The sequence below is a fragment of the Palaemon carinicauda genome, chromosome 27 (assembly GCF_036898095.1).
Source record: "Palaemon carinicauda isolate YSFRI2023 chromosome 27, ASM3689809v2, whole genome shotgun sequence".
Classification (NCBI taxonomy): domain Eukaryota; kingdom Metazoa; phylum Arthropoda; class Malacostraca; order Decapoda; family Palaemonidae; genus Palaemon; species Palaemon carinicauda.
In genome coordinates this window covers 12,316,448-12,333,947 of record NC_090751.1, presented here as the reverse complement: position 1 = coordinate 12,333,947, position 17,500 = coordinate 12,316,448, and the positions used below count along the sequence as shown (strand labels likewise).

At 38.5% G+C, this 17,500-nt stretch overlaps 1 protein-coding gene across 2 annotated transcripts in view; it reads right to left on the bottom strand.

The window, feature by feature from the left end:
* Positions 1-17,500, bottom strand: part of LOC137620534 (solute carrier family 49 member 4-like) — a 46,907-nt gene that overhangs the window by 4,456 nt on the left and 24,951 nt on the right. For both annotated transcript variants that reach the window (XM_068350745.1, XM_068350744.1), the window contains exons 3-9: positions 16,948-17,063; positions 16,137-16,390; positions 15,753-15,865; positions 5,090-5,215; positions 4,380-4,509; positions 2,544-2,652; positions 674-860 (exon numbers count right to left, since the gene is read on the bottom strand). In XM_068350745.1, coding sequence (XP_068206846.1) covers positions 674-860; positions 2,544-2,652; positions 4,380-4,509; positions 5,090-5,215; positions 15,753-15,865; positions 16,137-16,390; positions 16,948-17,063 — 1,035 coding nt within the window. The remainder of the gene's footprint in view (positions 1-673; positions 861-2,543; positions 2,653-4,379; positions 4,510-5,089; positions 5,216-15,752; positions 15,866-16,136; positions 16,391-16,947; positions 17,064-17,500) is intronic.

Below are 17,500 nucleotides of genomic sequence, written 5' to 3'. Positions count from 1 at the left end.
TAGTTTTAAAAAATACTCCTATTCTTTATAGAATATTAATAGATTTTCCTAAGTAAATATGTGGATATGTACGCATACAGTACAAATATTTTAGAATTTTCCAATGTGGCTTTCATGAAAATATTGATTTTCCTCTTGCTGCTTGAATAACTTTTAATAATGTACGAGATAATGTGCATTTTATTGATATTTTCATCTTTGACTATTAGGCATATCTTTTAATTTCCCAGTACATTTATCTTTACTAGTTACTTCTTTCATATCATTCGTCTACTTGGAACTGCAGTCCCTTTACCAACTTGTCTCATATTCCAGGGGAATAAGTATCTCTCTAAATTAACAAATTTTTTTCAGCCATAATTTTAAATGAATCTGCAGGTTCCTTTACTTGTATCATTTGAAACACACTAATTGATTCCTTTAGCTTTCATACATTCAAACGTCCGAAATATATTCCCTTTTGCGTTTCTAAACCCATCCTAAATAACCGTTGTAACAGAAAATATACTATTATATTTTCTTTATTATAAGAGAAAAATGACTAAATTTAGCTTTAAATCATCAGGGGACACCTTAGCAAGTAAATTTACCTGAAAAGTGATATTTACAAGATTAAAGACTGAAACCCCAAGAGTCAAATTCATAAACGAAGCCGGACACTTATCATACTAACATTGACTGACGTTGATGCATCCCCAAGACAGCAGGAAAAACCAGTAGAAGAAGACAATGTTGCCGATCATTAGGAACATTAAGGAGACCCGTAGGTGGCCATATAGGATGTCGGTGATGCGACTGACCAAAAGACCAAAGAGGGTAGAGCACAGCACTGCCAAGAATCCTATTCCCATTGCTTCGTCCTGTAGGATTATGAAATGAATCAGTATATTCATGTTTTTATGAATACTAGTATATACATATGCATTGACATGGGGACGTGAATCAACCGTATCTGGAATATATATGCTAACTTCTACATAGTTCTTAGATATACTATGTCTGATAATACATCCTAAATGCTGTATGCCATATAGAAACCAAATTTATTAAGATTAAATGCTAACTGATGAAATGACGTGCATCGCAAAAGCTGTGTAAAGCGTGAACTAACCATTTCATAATTCTTGTTTAAGTCCAATAAGTGCTAACTGCTGCATAAAACTAGTTAACCAAGTACAATAAAATATGCTTATTGATGAAATATTCTTATATGAACAAGTCTAATGAATTTATGTAAACTACGGATAAGTGAAAATTTTATTTAAAAACAAATAATTCTTGGTATCTCGAATTACCTTACGATCTTCCTGAAATCTTAGAAACTTTATTTATTTCGGATAACTGTTACTTGTATTTTATTTTATTTTTTTAGTTTTTATATTTCCAGACGTGTTTGATAGTTAAATGAAGGTCAATACTATATTCTAATCTAAGAGTAATTCTTTGATATCAATAGTCAAAACAAAACCCAAGGCTAAGGCTTAGACAGTATTGACAACTGTCGTTTAAAACAACCAGGATGATAATAATACTGTTCTAGCAGTCGGTTCTTCTCCCTTGGATTAGTCGAGATTCATATAGTATTCTAATATGTTTGGAATCAAGCATAATTCAGGAAGGAACACATTTTATATTCAACGGCTGAAATGTTTAGGATGGAAGCAGTTTCCTGTGGAGAGAGAGAGAGAGAGAGAGAGAGAGAGAGAGAGAGAGAGAGAGAGAGAGAGAGAGAGAGAGAGAGAGAGAGAGAGAGATAGATAGAGAGAATGGGGGGGGGGGGGGGTTTACTCCCTCCTCTGCAATAGAGAGATGATAATGGTTCACCTTTTGTCTTATCCGATTTATATTCAGGTCCAGTTTGGCCGAACTGTTTTAGTATTTTAGATTGATTCCTTACCAGGAATGCTGTTATTATTATTATTATTATTATTATTATTATTATTATTATTATTATTATTATTATTATTATTATTATTATTGTTGTTGTTGTTGTTGTTGTACAGTTGGACACAGGAATTCCTAGCACACCTCGCTCTGAACAAGTGAACCCTTTCATATCCTTATTGTGCGGCGAGTTCTTGTGTATAGCCCCGTCCACTACTTCTCTCCCTACACCATCCATTTGGTAACTCGCGTACAGTAAGAGTATGACAGGGTGCTTATCCTCAGAGGTAGGTATACCAGAAACTACATTTGTATGAAACAGCCAAAGGCCACGAATTCATAACTACAATTATAACAGACTCGGATGCTCATAAGCATAATGTAATCCTTTGAAACAGTCAAGAGAACATTAAACACTTCATATAAGGGTAGACACCTCTCCACCACCATCAGTTCTATTTCCGTTACCTTTGTTATGGAGGTCGCTATAAAGGCACACCAGCAGCATTAAAAACTTTTTGACATAATTCCAATGCATTTACTCCCTAATGGATCGGTTTTTTTTTTTTTTTTTTTTTTTTTTTTTATTCTCCGCTAAGGAATAATTCAGTTCACTTACATGTTAGCTAACATAATAGTATAGTTTTTGTAAATATTACCTGCATTATTCCTATTTCTCCGAGGGAATAATTTAGAACACCATACCACCCAGCCGGGACACTGATGCAGAAGGCCATGGATATTGTTGTTATTCCGAAGTTAGGATTCCTGTAAAAAAATGAATAAGAAAATGTAATTTTTCGACATAGCATTTCTGAATTTTATAGAAGAAAATTTGTATTTATGAATAGGAAACTTTCGGTCACTATTATATGGTGTCACAAACAAGACATATCATATTCAGTTGCTATTTCTCCTCTCCATAAGGGTATAAATAACTATGGCTATAAGGATATAATTAACTATGAGCCTTGTACTCTAAAATTATTTCACTTGACATATTTCCCTCTTTCAAATTAATTAAAGTAAATTACAGTTCGCTTACGGGCTGCCAACGCAAGAGCTAGTGTTTTGCATAAGGTAATGCAATCTTAACAGACAGACAGACATTACCAATGTAGTCTTCGCGGATGGAGTAAAATTTCTTTGAAACATCCAAAATCCGTGTAACTTCTTCTGTATTCCTAAATTGTTAACATGGCCATTCGGCATTGGTTAACCCTTTTATTATAACGCCACGTATCTCAATATTAATCACGTCTTCCTTAATTATATATTACTTTATAGATGATGATATAATTTTTCTCCGGTTAATTAAAAACTTCAGGCATCCAAATTTTCATTATTTATTAAACTTCTACGTAGGAAATATTTCGAAAAATATAGTTTTACCTAAATTTCTAGGAATATATTTTGAATCTTGTATTTTTGGAAATATTTTGTATATATACATAGTTTATTAAGCAACGTAAGCCATTTTGTCTCATAATAATTATTTCATACGTCCTTGGTATCTGTACTGATGTCCAAGCTCTTATAATTATTAATTCACTTAGTAACTGCTTGGTTTTCCCCTATTTGTACCTCATTACAATGATAATGATATTGGTATGGTGATAATGATTATAATGATAAGAAGCTATCCGATATGCATGCAATTTGATAGATTCTCTTACTATATTCAGAAATGGAATCTTCAACTGCACAAAATAGTGATTTTGTCATGTTTTTAAATGTTAGAAGTATCGAAAAGTCTGTTCACATCCCTTGATAAACTTCCTTAAGTTGCGTCCACACAGTCGGCGATTTGACAGGTATGAAAATATATTGATTCCAATAAAACCATTCCAAACAGTGTCTCCAGCTCTGTGGGAAAGGTCCCATTACAATCTGTATTTCAAAATCCAGCTTTGGTCTGCTCATGCCTGTACCTGCTGAGTTACCGCCTGTGTGGATAATGCCATAGAATACCTTCATTGTTGGGATAATGTCATAGACTACCGTCATTGTTGAGATAATGCCATTGACTACCTTCGTTGTTGGGATAATGTCATAGACTACCGTCACTGTTGAGATAATGCCATAGAATACCTTCATTGTTGGGATAATGTCATAGACCACTTTCACTGTTGGGATAATGTCATAGACTACCTACAATGTTGGGATAATTTCATAGATTACCTTCACTATTGGGATAATGTCATAGTCTACCTTCAATGTTGGGATAATATCATAGACTACCTTCACTGTTGGGATAATGTCATAGACCACCTTCACTGTTGGGATAATGTCATAGACCACCTTCACTGTTGGGATAATGTCATTGACCACCTTCACTGTTGGGATATTGTCATAGACCATCTTCACTGTTGAGTGGAGTTTATGTTGTCCTCGTTCTTCCTGTCATGTTCACCATGAATTCGTCCTTCCCCGATGTCAATAACCAGACTGATTTGTATCTTTTAACTGAGAGAAAAAATACAAAAGGTAAATACCTGACAAGTTTAGCAGCGCTGCCTTTGAGGTCTCTCCGTTCCTTACTAGAAGAAACAGAAGGAGGGGTGGATGGCTTCTCTGGGAAGTATAAAGCTACTGAAACTAAACAGAATAAGGAAACTCCTACATCTGTTAATGAAGAAAAATAAGTCATTTTGAAAATAATTTGGTAAATTGTTTAAGATTTAAGTTATTTTCAATTTGCATCAACTGGGTAAAGTTTCTTTATCTGAATACTATATTAGGTTTATCAGAATAAAGTGATTTGATTCTCTTTGCATTTGAGTCATTGAGCAGCCTATGCTACTCGCTATGCATTGTTCCATCGCCCTAATTCAGTCTCGGTTCCACTATGTCACATTTTCAAATATTGTAGGCATTTTATTCCCTGTATGCAACCCTCTAGAGCAGTTTTTGTTTTGTGATAATGGCATGAATACTCATTATTATAAGGTTGAAATGGGTGCTATTTCCTGGACATATCAGAATTAACCTATTGTTTTAATACATACATTTGTTGGTTTTGTATCTTTATCTTCATTGTCGGTCATTTATCAATGTACAGGCAATTCATAACTACTTTATTCATTGGTTGTGTCTGATAAAAACGATTAACTAGCTGGGGGAAAAAAATATTGTACAACCTACACCCCTATTTTGAATTTTGAGTAGATTTACCAAAATAGCATTTAGTTTAGCATGCACTTACATATGTACAGAAGTCTGGCAATATCTGATCTTATCTCTTCCTTGTCAGCGTGTTTAGGAGATCTAACAATTAGAGGCTGCAGATAACTGCCGGCATTTCCTAGTAAGGCGGACAGCTGCCCACAACCTTAATGGAAAATACATTTGATGAAATAAATAATTTTAAACATATATAGCAGTAGTAGATATATGTATTTGGTCAGTATGAGCCGCAAATCTCAAGCTGAGAGGCGTTTAAGTAAAAGACATAAAGCTTTTGAGGAATAACATGAAGTATATAGTCATATTTCACTTGTATTCCGAGACAAAATTTCAAGATGAAATATTTGGCTCGCTTCACGGTATTATGATTACCATAAATAACTAAATTACAGAAAATGGCAGTGTCATTATTATTGTAATATTTATATCTATACTGTGAACGAACAAGGTAAAACGACAGTGGAGGTCACTGTAGAGAGAGGGGTTCCCCTGCTGTATGGGACCGGAAAAGCAGCCATCAAACAAAATGATTACATTGTAGATTAGCCACGAAAACTATCTAATTTCTAAACTTTCATTGGACTGTCACGAACAATTTGTTTTTGTAAATGTAAATAAGATAATGGAGCAAAACATAATTTAAGAGGTTAGATAGGTAGGGCATTAGGGTGTAGGTATGCAAGTTAATACAGAATAAATCACAGTCTTATGTTGAAAGCAGAACACAATGCACATGGTTTATGCTGAAGGTGTAAGGCAATATGATACAAGGATTGCAGGCAGTGTACACTTGAGGGGGATGCTACCAAAATTAATTAGTACTGTAATGCTAAATTCCAATAAACTTCATCTTGTTTATTTCATAGGATTTAGTTTTCCCCCAAGAGGGACATTAATGATGATAAGTAACACCAATTATCCATTGATGTGCTACTATTACAGGATATAGGACCCTTCAGGGATTGATCAGACATTGGGTGTTGGATCCTTTTACAAGTAATGTCCTATATTGAATTATCTTACATACCCTGAAATACTTTTTTTTCTCCACACATATGACAACATTGATGTAATTCCATTGTAATAGTTTATCGTGTACTGGAACTTTGTTTTTTTTTTTTTCTAATGAGGGTTTCATGCTGGTGTTAGGGGAAAGGGAATGATGGTGTGCACTAGTAGTAAGTTCCTAGCTTCTCATAAAACCTGTGACGAATTATGGTATTATGCTTAGTGGTTCTAATGATCACTTATCCCTTTGGTCTTATAATCAGTACTGCTAGACTTCTAATTAGGATTTCTAAACAGGCTTTATTTTTTTAACCATTAAAACATGTTTGGGTGGCCCTGATGTTTTTTTCTTTATAATGACTTTCAGCCAGGCTTGCCAAAAATTTTAAATGATCATCCAATGCAAATTGGCCACATTTTATAAGGAAGTTGAACTTACTTTTCTTATAAATATAAACTTGTTACTTATGCAGATGGCACGAGCCTCTTTTTATCAGTCCAATTCACTAAGTGTGGAGCTCGGGCTGCTGAATTTCTTCACGGAACTTTAGTTGAAATCAGCTCAGGTTTCAAATTAATGTGGATGAAGTTTAGCCCTTTGAAATAAAATCACAATTGTAATTAGATGTAAGGAATTTGAAACCCAACCCTTCCCTGGTGTCTCATTTCATACTAAGCTTCTTTCCTTTATGGGATTCTTGAAGTTGTAGCATTCTGCTTGTCAAGCTAGCATTGTAACTGGGCTTTAAATAATAATGATGGTGATAGTAATAATGAAATTAACGGTGTCTCATCTGTACTGCTACTGTAAGTTTATTTATTAATATTCATAATAACCTTATGATGGAGTTTGCATAGTGATGATGATAATAATATAACCCATAATTTTTAAGAATTAATTCTTTTCTCTTAATTTCTCATTCCAAGCAAAGCCGATTTCCTTGTTGGGGCCATTACACTTTTAGTGTAATTCTTGTCTAAACAGATTTTGAGCGAAGCGAAAAATCTATTTTTGGGGGGGATGGCCATGTCGTCCTGATGGAAGGTTCCTAAGGGATATTTAACTACAGTGATATTCCCAGAGAATTTACCTTTAGGTCTCCAGAATTTTAACTCCTGGCACGAATATCCTTAAATTTTTCTCAAGGATATCGCATAATATCAGGGGATGTACTCTTGACACGCCACATAGTAATCTGCACCCCGAAATGCGTTTACGCTTCGAGGGGGAAAGTGACAGAATTAGAAGGGGAGCTGTATCAAGGTTACCCTAGTTCCTATACTACTATTGAGTATCACAACAGCGCCATATCCAATATGGCGGACATTCCTTGTAGCATTGAGCATGTTTCTACAGATACAGTAGTTCGGGAGGGATACTGTGAAGATCTTTTCTTTAGAAAAGAAGGGTGGGTCCATCAGGACGACATGGCCATCTCGCCCAAAAATAGCGAAATGGGGTCAAGCCATGTCGTCCTGATGGAAGCATACCAGAGAATTATTGTATCTGTGGATTTTCATCAGTGCTTTAACCTTGGGACAATATTTCTATGGTCATTTGGACCATTTGAGACAAATGATGTTACCGTTATCCGTCATCATCACTAATCATAAACGATGTTAGTTCTTCCTGCCCCCTACAGGGAAGAGTCATTCTAGACGGTAGAAAAGGGGCCTCAAGGTTAGCATATATTGTATGAACAAACATAAGTATACACTGAGTATACAAACAGTCTCATGGTTTGTATATATTGCCGAACCAGTATCAGTGTCCATTATATCCATTGTTTGCAAGCATACAATGATATGAAATATACTTACATCAGTAAGTCAAAGAACTCTGGCATCTTAAACATGCAATTGTTGGTCACATTAGGACGCAATTACCTTCTAATAGATATTTATTTCTAATAAATGGCTAAATGAATTAACATGTAAAACACATGTATAATTATACCTGCGACATATTTAGAAATTATTTTTCCCCTTTTTTTGAAAGGGAAGAAATGATGAGTGCCACTCTCAGACTGAAGAAAAGTTCTAATAAATTTCTCTTCATAATTTCCGTACCTTTTATATTCTATTAGCACTGTGTACTATGTACACACGGCACTAGTGCTATCTGTATAATTCCACACCTGAGATATTGAACAGAGTTAGTGTCACCATAGTAACATTTATCTAAAAGGGGATCACACTAAAAGTGCTAACACCTTCTTCCTTTAATTGAGAGTCCCAATCAATTAACTGTTGGTCGCAGAATTAGATGACAGGTTTTAATACACTACCTGCTGCCACCACATAGTGCTTCAGTTCATGGACCTGCTTAGCATAGTGTTTGTAGAACACCCTGGATGATTTCCATCCAGTATACGAGCGAAGACGCTCAAAGTCCAAATACTGAAAAAAGTTCAGTGATGAAGTAATGTTTCTCAGATCATGACCTGCGGGAGTAGTCAGGATCCGCTCTACGAATAAAGTAGGTGAGCTTCGCCCTCAGTTGTTTCAGGGATAAGTTTGATCCAGAGGTTTCTCCTTTAAAGAGCTGTCCTCCCCTGAAGTCTGAAGTTCTAGGAAGATAGACCTTTAGATACTCTACAGGACATAGAGAGACATCTTCCATCAGAGGGCAGATTCTCCTGGGACCCCACCTCTTTGTGGGTAGCTCGTTCTTAGCGAGAAAGGATGGATCAGGAAAGAGATTCAGTTCTCCCACTTCTGTGAACTGAATGTGGCCGTCATCTCTGGATAGGGCCACTATTTCACTAACTCTAGCCCCAGAGGCTATAGCGAACAGAAAAATAACCTTTTGGGTTAGATCCTTAAGGGAACAATCTTCATTGTTCACAGATGAGGCATAATGTAGGACCTTGTCCAAAGACCATGAGATGGGTTTTGGCGGTGCTGCAGGCTTAAGCCTAGCACATGCCTTCGGAATCTTATTAAAGATTTGATCCGCCAGATCCACTTGAAAGGCATATAGAAGAGGTCTAGTCAAGGCTGACTTGCACATAGTTATCGTGTTGGCTGCCAGACCTTGATTATGAAGGTGGACAAAAGAAAGACAGAAGTTCATTGAAATTTCTTTCAGTCCTTTTGCTTTTACAAAAGCAACCCACTTCTTCCAAGATGACTCATATTGTCTTCTAGTTGACTTGGACTTGTATTCTTCTAAGAATTCTATATTGCCTTCTGAGATCCCAAATCTTTTCCTAACTGCTAGGGCAAGAAAATCATGAAATGAAGGGTTTGGGCCCTCTGTGATAAATCAAAGGCAATTAACTTCTGAACCTTCTGAGATAGCCGTGGGTTCAGAACTAGGGCCAGCCTCAGCTTCTGTTCCTTCACCAAAGGGAACAGATTGCTCTTGGGCTACTTGGGAGTCCACAGAGCCACTCCTCCCTGGAAGGATCTCAGTGTGTTGAGGACCTTCATCAGGAGATTGGATTGGATGAACATCCCTTCTATACTAGAGACATGATGTCTGTTTTATCCTCTAGAGGATCCTCGTATGGGGCTACTTATCGAGGAAGTTTTTTTATGACGCTTGTGACGAAGAGGTCGATCTGCAGTTCTGGGACTTGTTCCCATCTGGGAAAGAACAGGTCTGCGTCCGTGGACCATTCCAACTCTACCGGCTTGAGCCCGAGTAGAACATTCGCTGTCACATTGCGGATCGATTGTACATGAACTACTGATAGGTGCCATCCCATTAGGTAAGGGATGGTTAACGTCACCTTGACTGTATGAGACGTTCTCTAGCCTTGTTAGTTCTGACGTTTCATTATCACTTCGATGTGCCAGATCAACCTGAGGAGGTCTGATCTGTGTGGAGAGAATTTTTCCATCCATGACAGGACCAACATGGTCTTCAATAGGCTTTTGGCCTTTGACCATTGTAAGGGAAGCGATTAAAGAAAAACCAATGTCGGTCCTTTTAGATCTCTTTGAGCGTTTGATGCGTATCTTCTCCAGACTCTTAACACATCTATTAGCTGTGCTCTTATCACTGGGTCTGTCAGTATTGCGAACTGAAAAGAGTTCTGAACTTCTCCCTGTTAGCGTCTTGGAATCATGACTGATTACCATAGTCTCTTGACCGACCCTGCGATCTCCTTTTTACATACCCAAGGGAAAGGAGAGTTGGTGTGACCACAGGTTTCAATGTTTTTTTAGCCATTGAAGCCTTTGAGCTGGAGAGAATTGAGACTTCTTGAAGCTTACCTTGCATTTTCGATGTTCCGGGAACTGGATCACTTCCTTGGATGATCATAGACCAGCCACTTCGGGTGCTGCCCACTCCAGCCTTTCGTCCAGGTACATCGTTGCCTGAACCTTTTCTAGGCTTGGTTTTGCGTGACTGTGTCCGCTAATCCCGTGGAGATGCTTAGAATTATGTTTAGTCCGACAAGTATCTTTCCTAGGACATACATTATCCTCTGTAACTTGAATCCTAGGTAGGAGGGGAGGGGGTGACTGACTGGAAGTTGTCAATAGACATCTTTCAGGTCTGACAAGACTGCGAACACCCCTTCTTGAAATAAGGTCCTTATGTTCAGAAGGGGTAACATTCTGAACTTGCTGTTTTATTTGAACTTGTTGAGTGGCGACAAGTCCAGAATGACTCTGAGTTTTCTTGAGTTCTTCTCGTGAACACCAAACAGCCTTCCCTGGAATTCAGTGGACTCTACTTTCCTTACCGCCTGTAAGCTCTAGAGCTCTAAGGTATACTCTTCCAGGAGGGTTTTTGGAGTGTAGGAAGATTTGAGGAAATTATGGTGGAGGCAAGTTTACTTCCCATCCTAGTCCCATCTTGATTAGGCCTTGCACCCAAGGATGGAAGGTTCAGCGATCCTGAAGGAACCTCCCTCCTACCAGAAGCGTCTGTTTGCTTCGCTTGATCAGATTTACATATTCGACCGCTTGCCTGTGGCTCCGCGATCATTGTGACTGTGGGATGTTGTTGAACATCTCGAGGAAAACTACTAGACATTTCCGTCTTCATTTTAGGTTTGGGACCCACAACTGCGGAAGACTTTCTCTTTGAAAGGATGCCCCACTTTTGGAGAAGCCCTATGTTCTCCGTGGTGGCCTCCTTAATGATCTTTCTAACTATCTTGTTTGGAAAGAGGTCTCTACCCCAGATGTTGGAAGATATCAGCTTCCTGGTTTCAGCGAACACAAACTCTCTACAGGCTCTCCTAGGATTCATAAAGGCATAAAGGGGCTTTACTAAGGTGTCCATATGCATTTTGGCCAAGACCATGAGCATGTCTGGGGTAGTTTGGTGGGTTGAACAGAACTCTATGCAGTTCTGTAGGGATAAGAAGGCTACAAGTCTCTCCTTTGTCTCTTGTTTGCTATACAAAAGAAACTCAGATAGTTTAGGAAGATTCTCACTAAACTGTCGACTAGCGACATCCGCGTCTAGTCTTCCTACTGAAAAGGTTATGTGGACTTCCTTCCAATCCTTCTCCTGCCTGGGAAAGGCTAGTGACAGAGGCTTGCACTCCTCGAGTGCAGGACAAGGTGTACCTGCTTCCACTGCCTTAGCAACAGATTTAAATGCTTTCCACGTAAAGGGGAATGATATTGAAGCAGGAGCAAGAAAAGAAGGGTGTTTGATACCTAGTGTGACTACTTTCGACACCGAGTAACCCGCCTTTCTCAGGCTACTTGACAAGATAGCCTGTGCCTTATCATGGTCGAGAACCATGACCTCCTTGAGTTCCGTATCTTTTCTTGATGTTGGTTCATGTCTCAGACGAATGATGCAATTAGGGAAAGTGCTAAAGCTTGGACAAAATTGGATTTTGTCAAAAGGAACAGCCCCCCTCTTCTCTGAGAAGTAGAGTTTGCCGTTTAAAATCGGCATAAGCTCCGCAACCTCCAGGGATTGGTTTTGGAGCATGTCGGAAGGTCTTGGTCTCTGGGTCGTTTGTATGACCCCTTTTCATCTTGTTTGCGAAGGTTTTCTATTAGACTTTTCATTTGGGCCCATAATTGGTCCATTCTTTCTAATAGAGGGGTAGGGGGTGAAGATGTCGATGTCAATGGCTCTAGAGCCGGCACAGACGGAAAGAATTCTGACACGACATTCTCACCCTCTTCCCGTGGGGGCTTCCTGCCCTCCGTCCCAAAGGCTATCTGGCCGCAGGGAGGTGTGAATCATGCGCGGGGCACCACTATTTCCTTACTTGCTTTCGGGAATAGTAGGTTACGCATCCTATCATTAGGTAGGTATGGTCTGGAGAGATTTTTTGGAAGCCTCTCACCCAGTTGCGTAGTTTGTTACGAGCTGCATCCCTAGACTCTATCGACTTGGGATTCTCGAAACCCTCGGACATTAAGGTCCGAAATACATTGCAAGCTTGCAGGTTCCAATAATGCAGGGATTCGGAAATAATGTTGCAGGGGGCATGAAACCTGCATGTATTATGACAGTAAAAACACTTACTCTTGATATTGCAGAAGACTGCAACACATGTCATCTGGGGTTCCTCCTGTAAAGAAAGGAAAGCAGAATGAGTATACAATTGATTATCTCACTGATAAGCAATATATAAAAGTCATCTTTTACCTAAATAGCTTAGGATAGTAAGCTAGAAAGGGATAGTGGGAGACACATACTTGTGTATCTCCTGCAAGCAAATGCTGTTACCTCCCCTTAGTATTAACTATAAGGAGATTCCTCTATCAAGGGAACTCCAACTAAAGGGTTCTAACCCCTATGGGGTAGAGAAGTGTACAAGTCACTGCCCCTTTTTTTCTTAACACTGTGGGGTAAGGATGACTGATTTCTAATCAGAGTATTGAAGGAATTATATTCTTTCAATATAGGAATGGTACCAGCAGAAGCCCGCACAGCTGTACCCAAGATATGTTAGAAATAATTACTATATAATCATACTATAGTTTTCTGTTTGCAGTATATACTATATTGCAAATTACTGGCTGCTGTATAATTATATATACCAGTGTGCTGCCTTTGTGGCAAGCATCTGACGGCACGGTCCAGCCGGCATGATGCCAACTGGATTAGGAAATAAAAAAGACATATTTGTGTATCCTACCCAGCCTATTTGCTGTGACCTCCCTTACAATGTTAAATCATAGAGTTTCCTGATCAGGGAGACTCAAGGATAAGGGTTCTACCCTTTTATGGTTAGAAATGTAATACCACCAGCCCTTTAAAATATTTAATATTATAGGGTAATATGAAAACTGATTTCTAATCAGAATATTGAAGAAATCCTATTCTTTCAATATAGGATTGGTCTCAGCAAACCCCCGAGCAAGGATACTCATGATAAATTGGAAAATAACTACTAGTATAATATATGCAGTAGTTTTTCTATCTGCAGTATATCCTATACTGCAAATATACTGACTACCTGTATAAACATATACTGTAATTCAGCCGGCATATAGCCGGCATAGCTAGTTCCTGCCGGCACAGCCAGCATGCTAGCTAAAAGAGAGAGAGACAGCATGGAGTGAAGGTTACCTTATTACTGTGTATGTATACAGTAATTAAGGATGTAAAAGTCTAATTTACTGCCTTTCTCCAAAAAGAAGGTTCAGATGGAAGGGGAGAATGTAACATTCAGGCTTCCATCCAGCCGCAGTACTATCGCCGGCAAGCATCCGGCAGCACTAGTACAGTCGGCGTGCTGCCGGCTGAGTCAGCACCTGTCTGTGCCGGCCTGAGAACCTTGTGACAGAAGGGACTTCCCACCCACAGTCATCATGGCTGCCGACAGATGACATGGCTACCAGCAGCATGCATAGCCGCCAGCAGCCGTCATAGCCGCCAACAGTTTGTAAAACACATGGTTGCCAGCAGCCAACATGGCCGCCGGAAGTTGTCCTGGCTGCCTGCAGCTGGCATAGCCGCAGGCAGCCAGACAACAGCTGCAGAGAGGAAGTCTGGCCAGCCCCCGCATCCCACCGGCAATGGTGAGGTTGCAGGACGACGGCTCAAAGAAAGACAAATGCTCGGCCATCATAAAAGAACAGAGGGGGAGGGAAAAGGGTCCTGTATGAGGTGTGGAAGGAGCCGGCAAGGTTGCCGGTCCTACACACCCTTAAGAAACTCTGTTTCAGTATCGGCGCCATCCTAGACGGCAGGAGAATCTTCTATTCTCCAGCCTAGGGTCTGCCAATACAGTTAAGGGGAATGCAGCAGTGCCGCCTCCTCTCAACAAGGGAGATACAGAGTTCCAGTGCCGCATCATCCTAGGCCTCAGAAGTGTATTACTCTTCAGCCTAGGGTCTGCGAGCACAGGACTAGTCTACTAGGCCACAGGGAGAAAGTGGCGGCATCATACTACTACTTCAGGTGTAGCCGAGGGAGGGCTAGCCTCCTATGCCGGCAGCCTAGCTGGCAGGGGAATGACTATTTACCCTGCCGGCCGACTGTCGGCACAAGACTAGATACTCTGAGGTTATGACCGAATCCCAAAACCTGCCATCTGCGGTTAAGGGACGAGACAGAAAACCCTAGGCTAGTCATGCCTGAATTGAAACTCGAGGCACGACCCACTAGGGTTGTAGCCTAAGGCTACACTAAGAGGGTAGAGAGATTACTTAAATCTCTATTAGAGACGAGTATCGCCTATATAATAGTTCTAGGAGATATCAATCTCCGATGAATTGATAACCAATACACGAGGGTAACCGGGGAAATGTCGAAAGTATACTATGTTGCCTAGGTTAGGTTACCTAGGCAAGACGAGATCTCAGTTACCTATATCACTGAAACTCTGACATACAATCGACACAGAAAAGGAAAATTATGCTTATAAATATCTTTACAAGTATAAAATGTCTAAATAGCTTCCATAATTGAATTATTAATGCTATTTAAACCGGGAATGTCGTTCTACTAACTAAATAACACATGCCTAACGAACGACAGCGCCCATGGGGCCTCTGGTAACAGGCCTAGCTCCTAATCACAATAAATTACTCTAATTCATTGTGAGACGGGAGCTAAAATACACATAGTTGTAAAGATTCAATACTCAACTTTCCAGAGGCGAAAGAAGCTGGAGATTTCGTAATAATAATCCTTGAAAATCGATCGAAAATGTCAGATCAACAGGGAACACAGCCGTGCAAAATCACTACAAAATTAGCAATGTCCGCCATATTGGATATGGCGCTTTTGTGATACTCAATAGTAGTATAGGAACTAGGGTAACCTTGATACGGCTCCCCTTCTAATTCTGCCACTTTCCCCCTCGAAGCGTAAACGCTATTCGGGGTGCAGATTGCTATGTGGCGTGTCAAGAATACGTCCCCTATTATGCGATATCCTTGAGAGAAATTTAAGGATATTCGCGCCAGGAGTTAGAATTCTGGAGACGTAAAGGTAAATTCTCTGGGAATATCACTGTGGTCAAATATCCCTTAGGAAGCTACTCTTAGGAACCTTCCATCAGGACGACATGGCTTGAGCCCTAAAAACAGATTTACGTTTTGACACGTAATGATAGTAAAATTAGCAATGATGATGATAATGATAATAGGACCTCATCTCTTCTGCCATTCAACTTGAATGCCAAACAAGTTACTGTATTTAATATAGATCATAACCCGATCCCCAGTGATGCCTTATGCTTAATGGTAATCATAATGATACAACACGCTAGTCGCCTCTGTTTACTTGCCTGTGGCTGTCGTTCTCTCATCGGGAGGAAACCAGACAGCAGCTATCACAGGAGGAGCTGTCATGACTATAGGACCCGCTACACCGTTCACGATGGCCCCTAGGTGGCACATCCTGTAGAAGTTTTAAGGCATTTATAACATCAACCAAAGAAACCGTCTATTATGTTTGGTTGCTCCTATTCTATTATAATTTATATTTTATGTTTTATCATGCTATGAATTATTTAAGAATACTGCTTTCCAAAATTGTCCAGAATTCGAAAATATCTAGCATTTGGGAAATAATATTGATCAGGTAGTTAGGTGTAATGAAATTAATACTGATATTAATTTCATTCTCATTCAAGGGAATTCCTGCTAAACAATGCTATATAAAAACTTACACTTTAACCACTGTATCTGAATGAAATAACATGGATATAGCCCTCATGGCTGTACTGGCGGTTAATAAGCCCGCTATGATAAGGACTCCTACTCGAATTCCTCTTTTATCCACAATCCAAACACTTGGATATGCAGAAAGTAGGAATGTAATTGTTCCCCAGTTAGCAAGCATGGCCACTGTGTCGGAACCAAATCCATCGAAAGCAGTGTCCACACTATCGCTTAAGGGACCCCATAAGTTCCACTGCAGACACTAAAATGAAGGAGGAATCATAATATACAAATAAATGTAAATTCTAAATGATATGATCAAACATAGTGCAGTTATCTTTGCCAATGCGTTCTCCTATAAGTTAGCATTCACCTCCACTAAAACTTTTGCAATTCCTGCTTTTACATGATTATAAACTATTATGTATATATGTTGAAAATTGATCCTTTGGAAACCCATTATATGAAAATATATCACTAAAACAACGTTAAATCGTATGTATATATTTGTTCCATATGATACCTAGATTCAGTAGCCATATGTCTTAAAACATAGAAGAGATGGCTTAAGTAAACAAGACATTTGAATTAGCTCATCGGTAATAAATTGATAAATATATGAGATGCCTATGTATCTGTAATGACGAAAAGTTTTTTTGCTTAGTTGAATTTTGACTATGTAATAACTGTTAACGTTTTAATGCTTTATTATCTATGTTGCCATCCCTTGTAATTTTTTATACATTATAGTACATTGAAGGGTAACGGTGGTCAAGTTCATTACTGGAAGAATGCTAGAGAGGGTTATTATTATCCTACCTGGAAGAAAGCTAAAAAGGAGAATATTCCCAGAATCCAAAATCGTTTTTTGTAGACTTTGAAGTGATGATGGGTTTCTTCGTCTTGTGGGCATTTTATCTCTGTGTTATATCTTGCTGTGGATCATTAGAAATAAATAAACAAGTTTATGTTTATACACACACACACACACACACACACACACACATATATATATATATATATGTTATGTAGGTTTATATATATATACATATGTATATATATATTTATAAAAATATAAATATAAATATGTATATATATATACACACACACACACACACACATATATATATATATATATATATATATATATATATATATATATATATATATATATATATATATTTATAGTGTATATATATGGTTTTTATCAATGCTATGGATATAAAGATATGCATATATCGACTATATATATGTATGCATGTAAGTATATATATATATATATATATATATATATATATATATATATATATATATATATATATATATATATATATATATATATACATGCATTCGTTTACTTCTGAAAAATCAT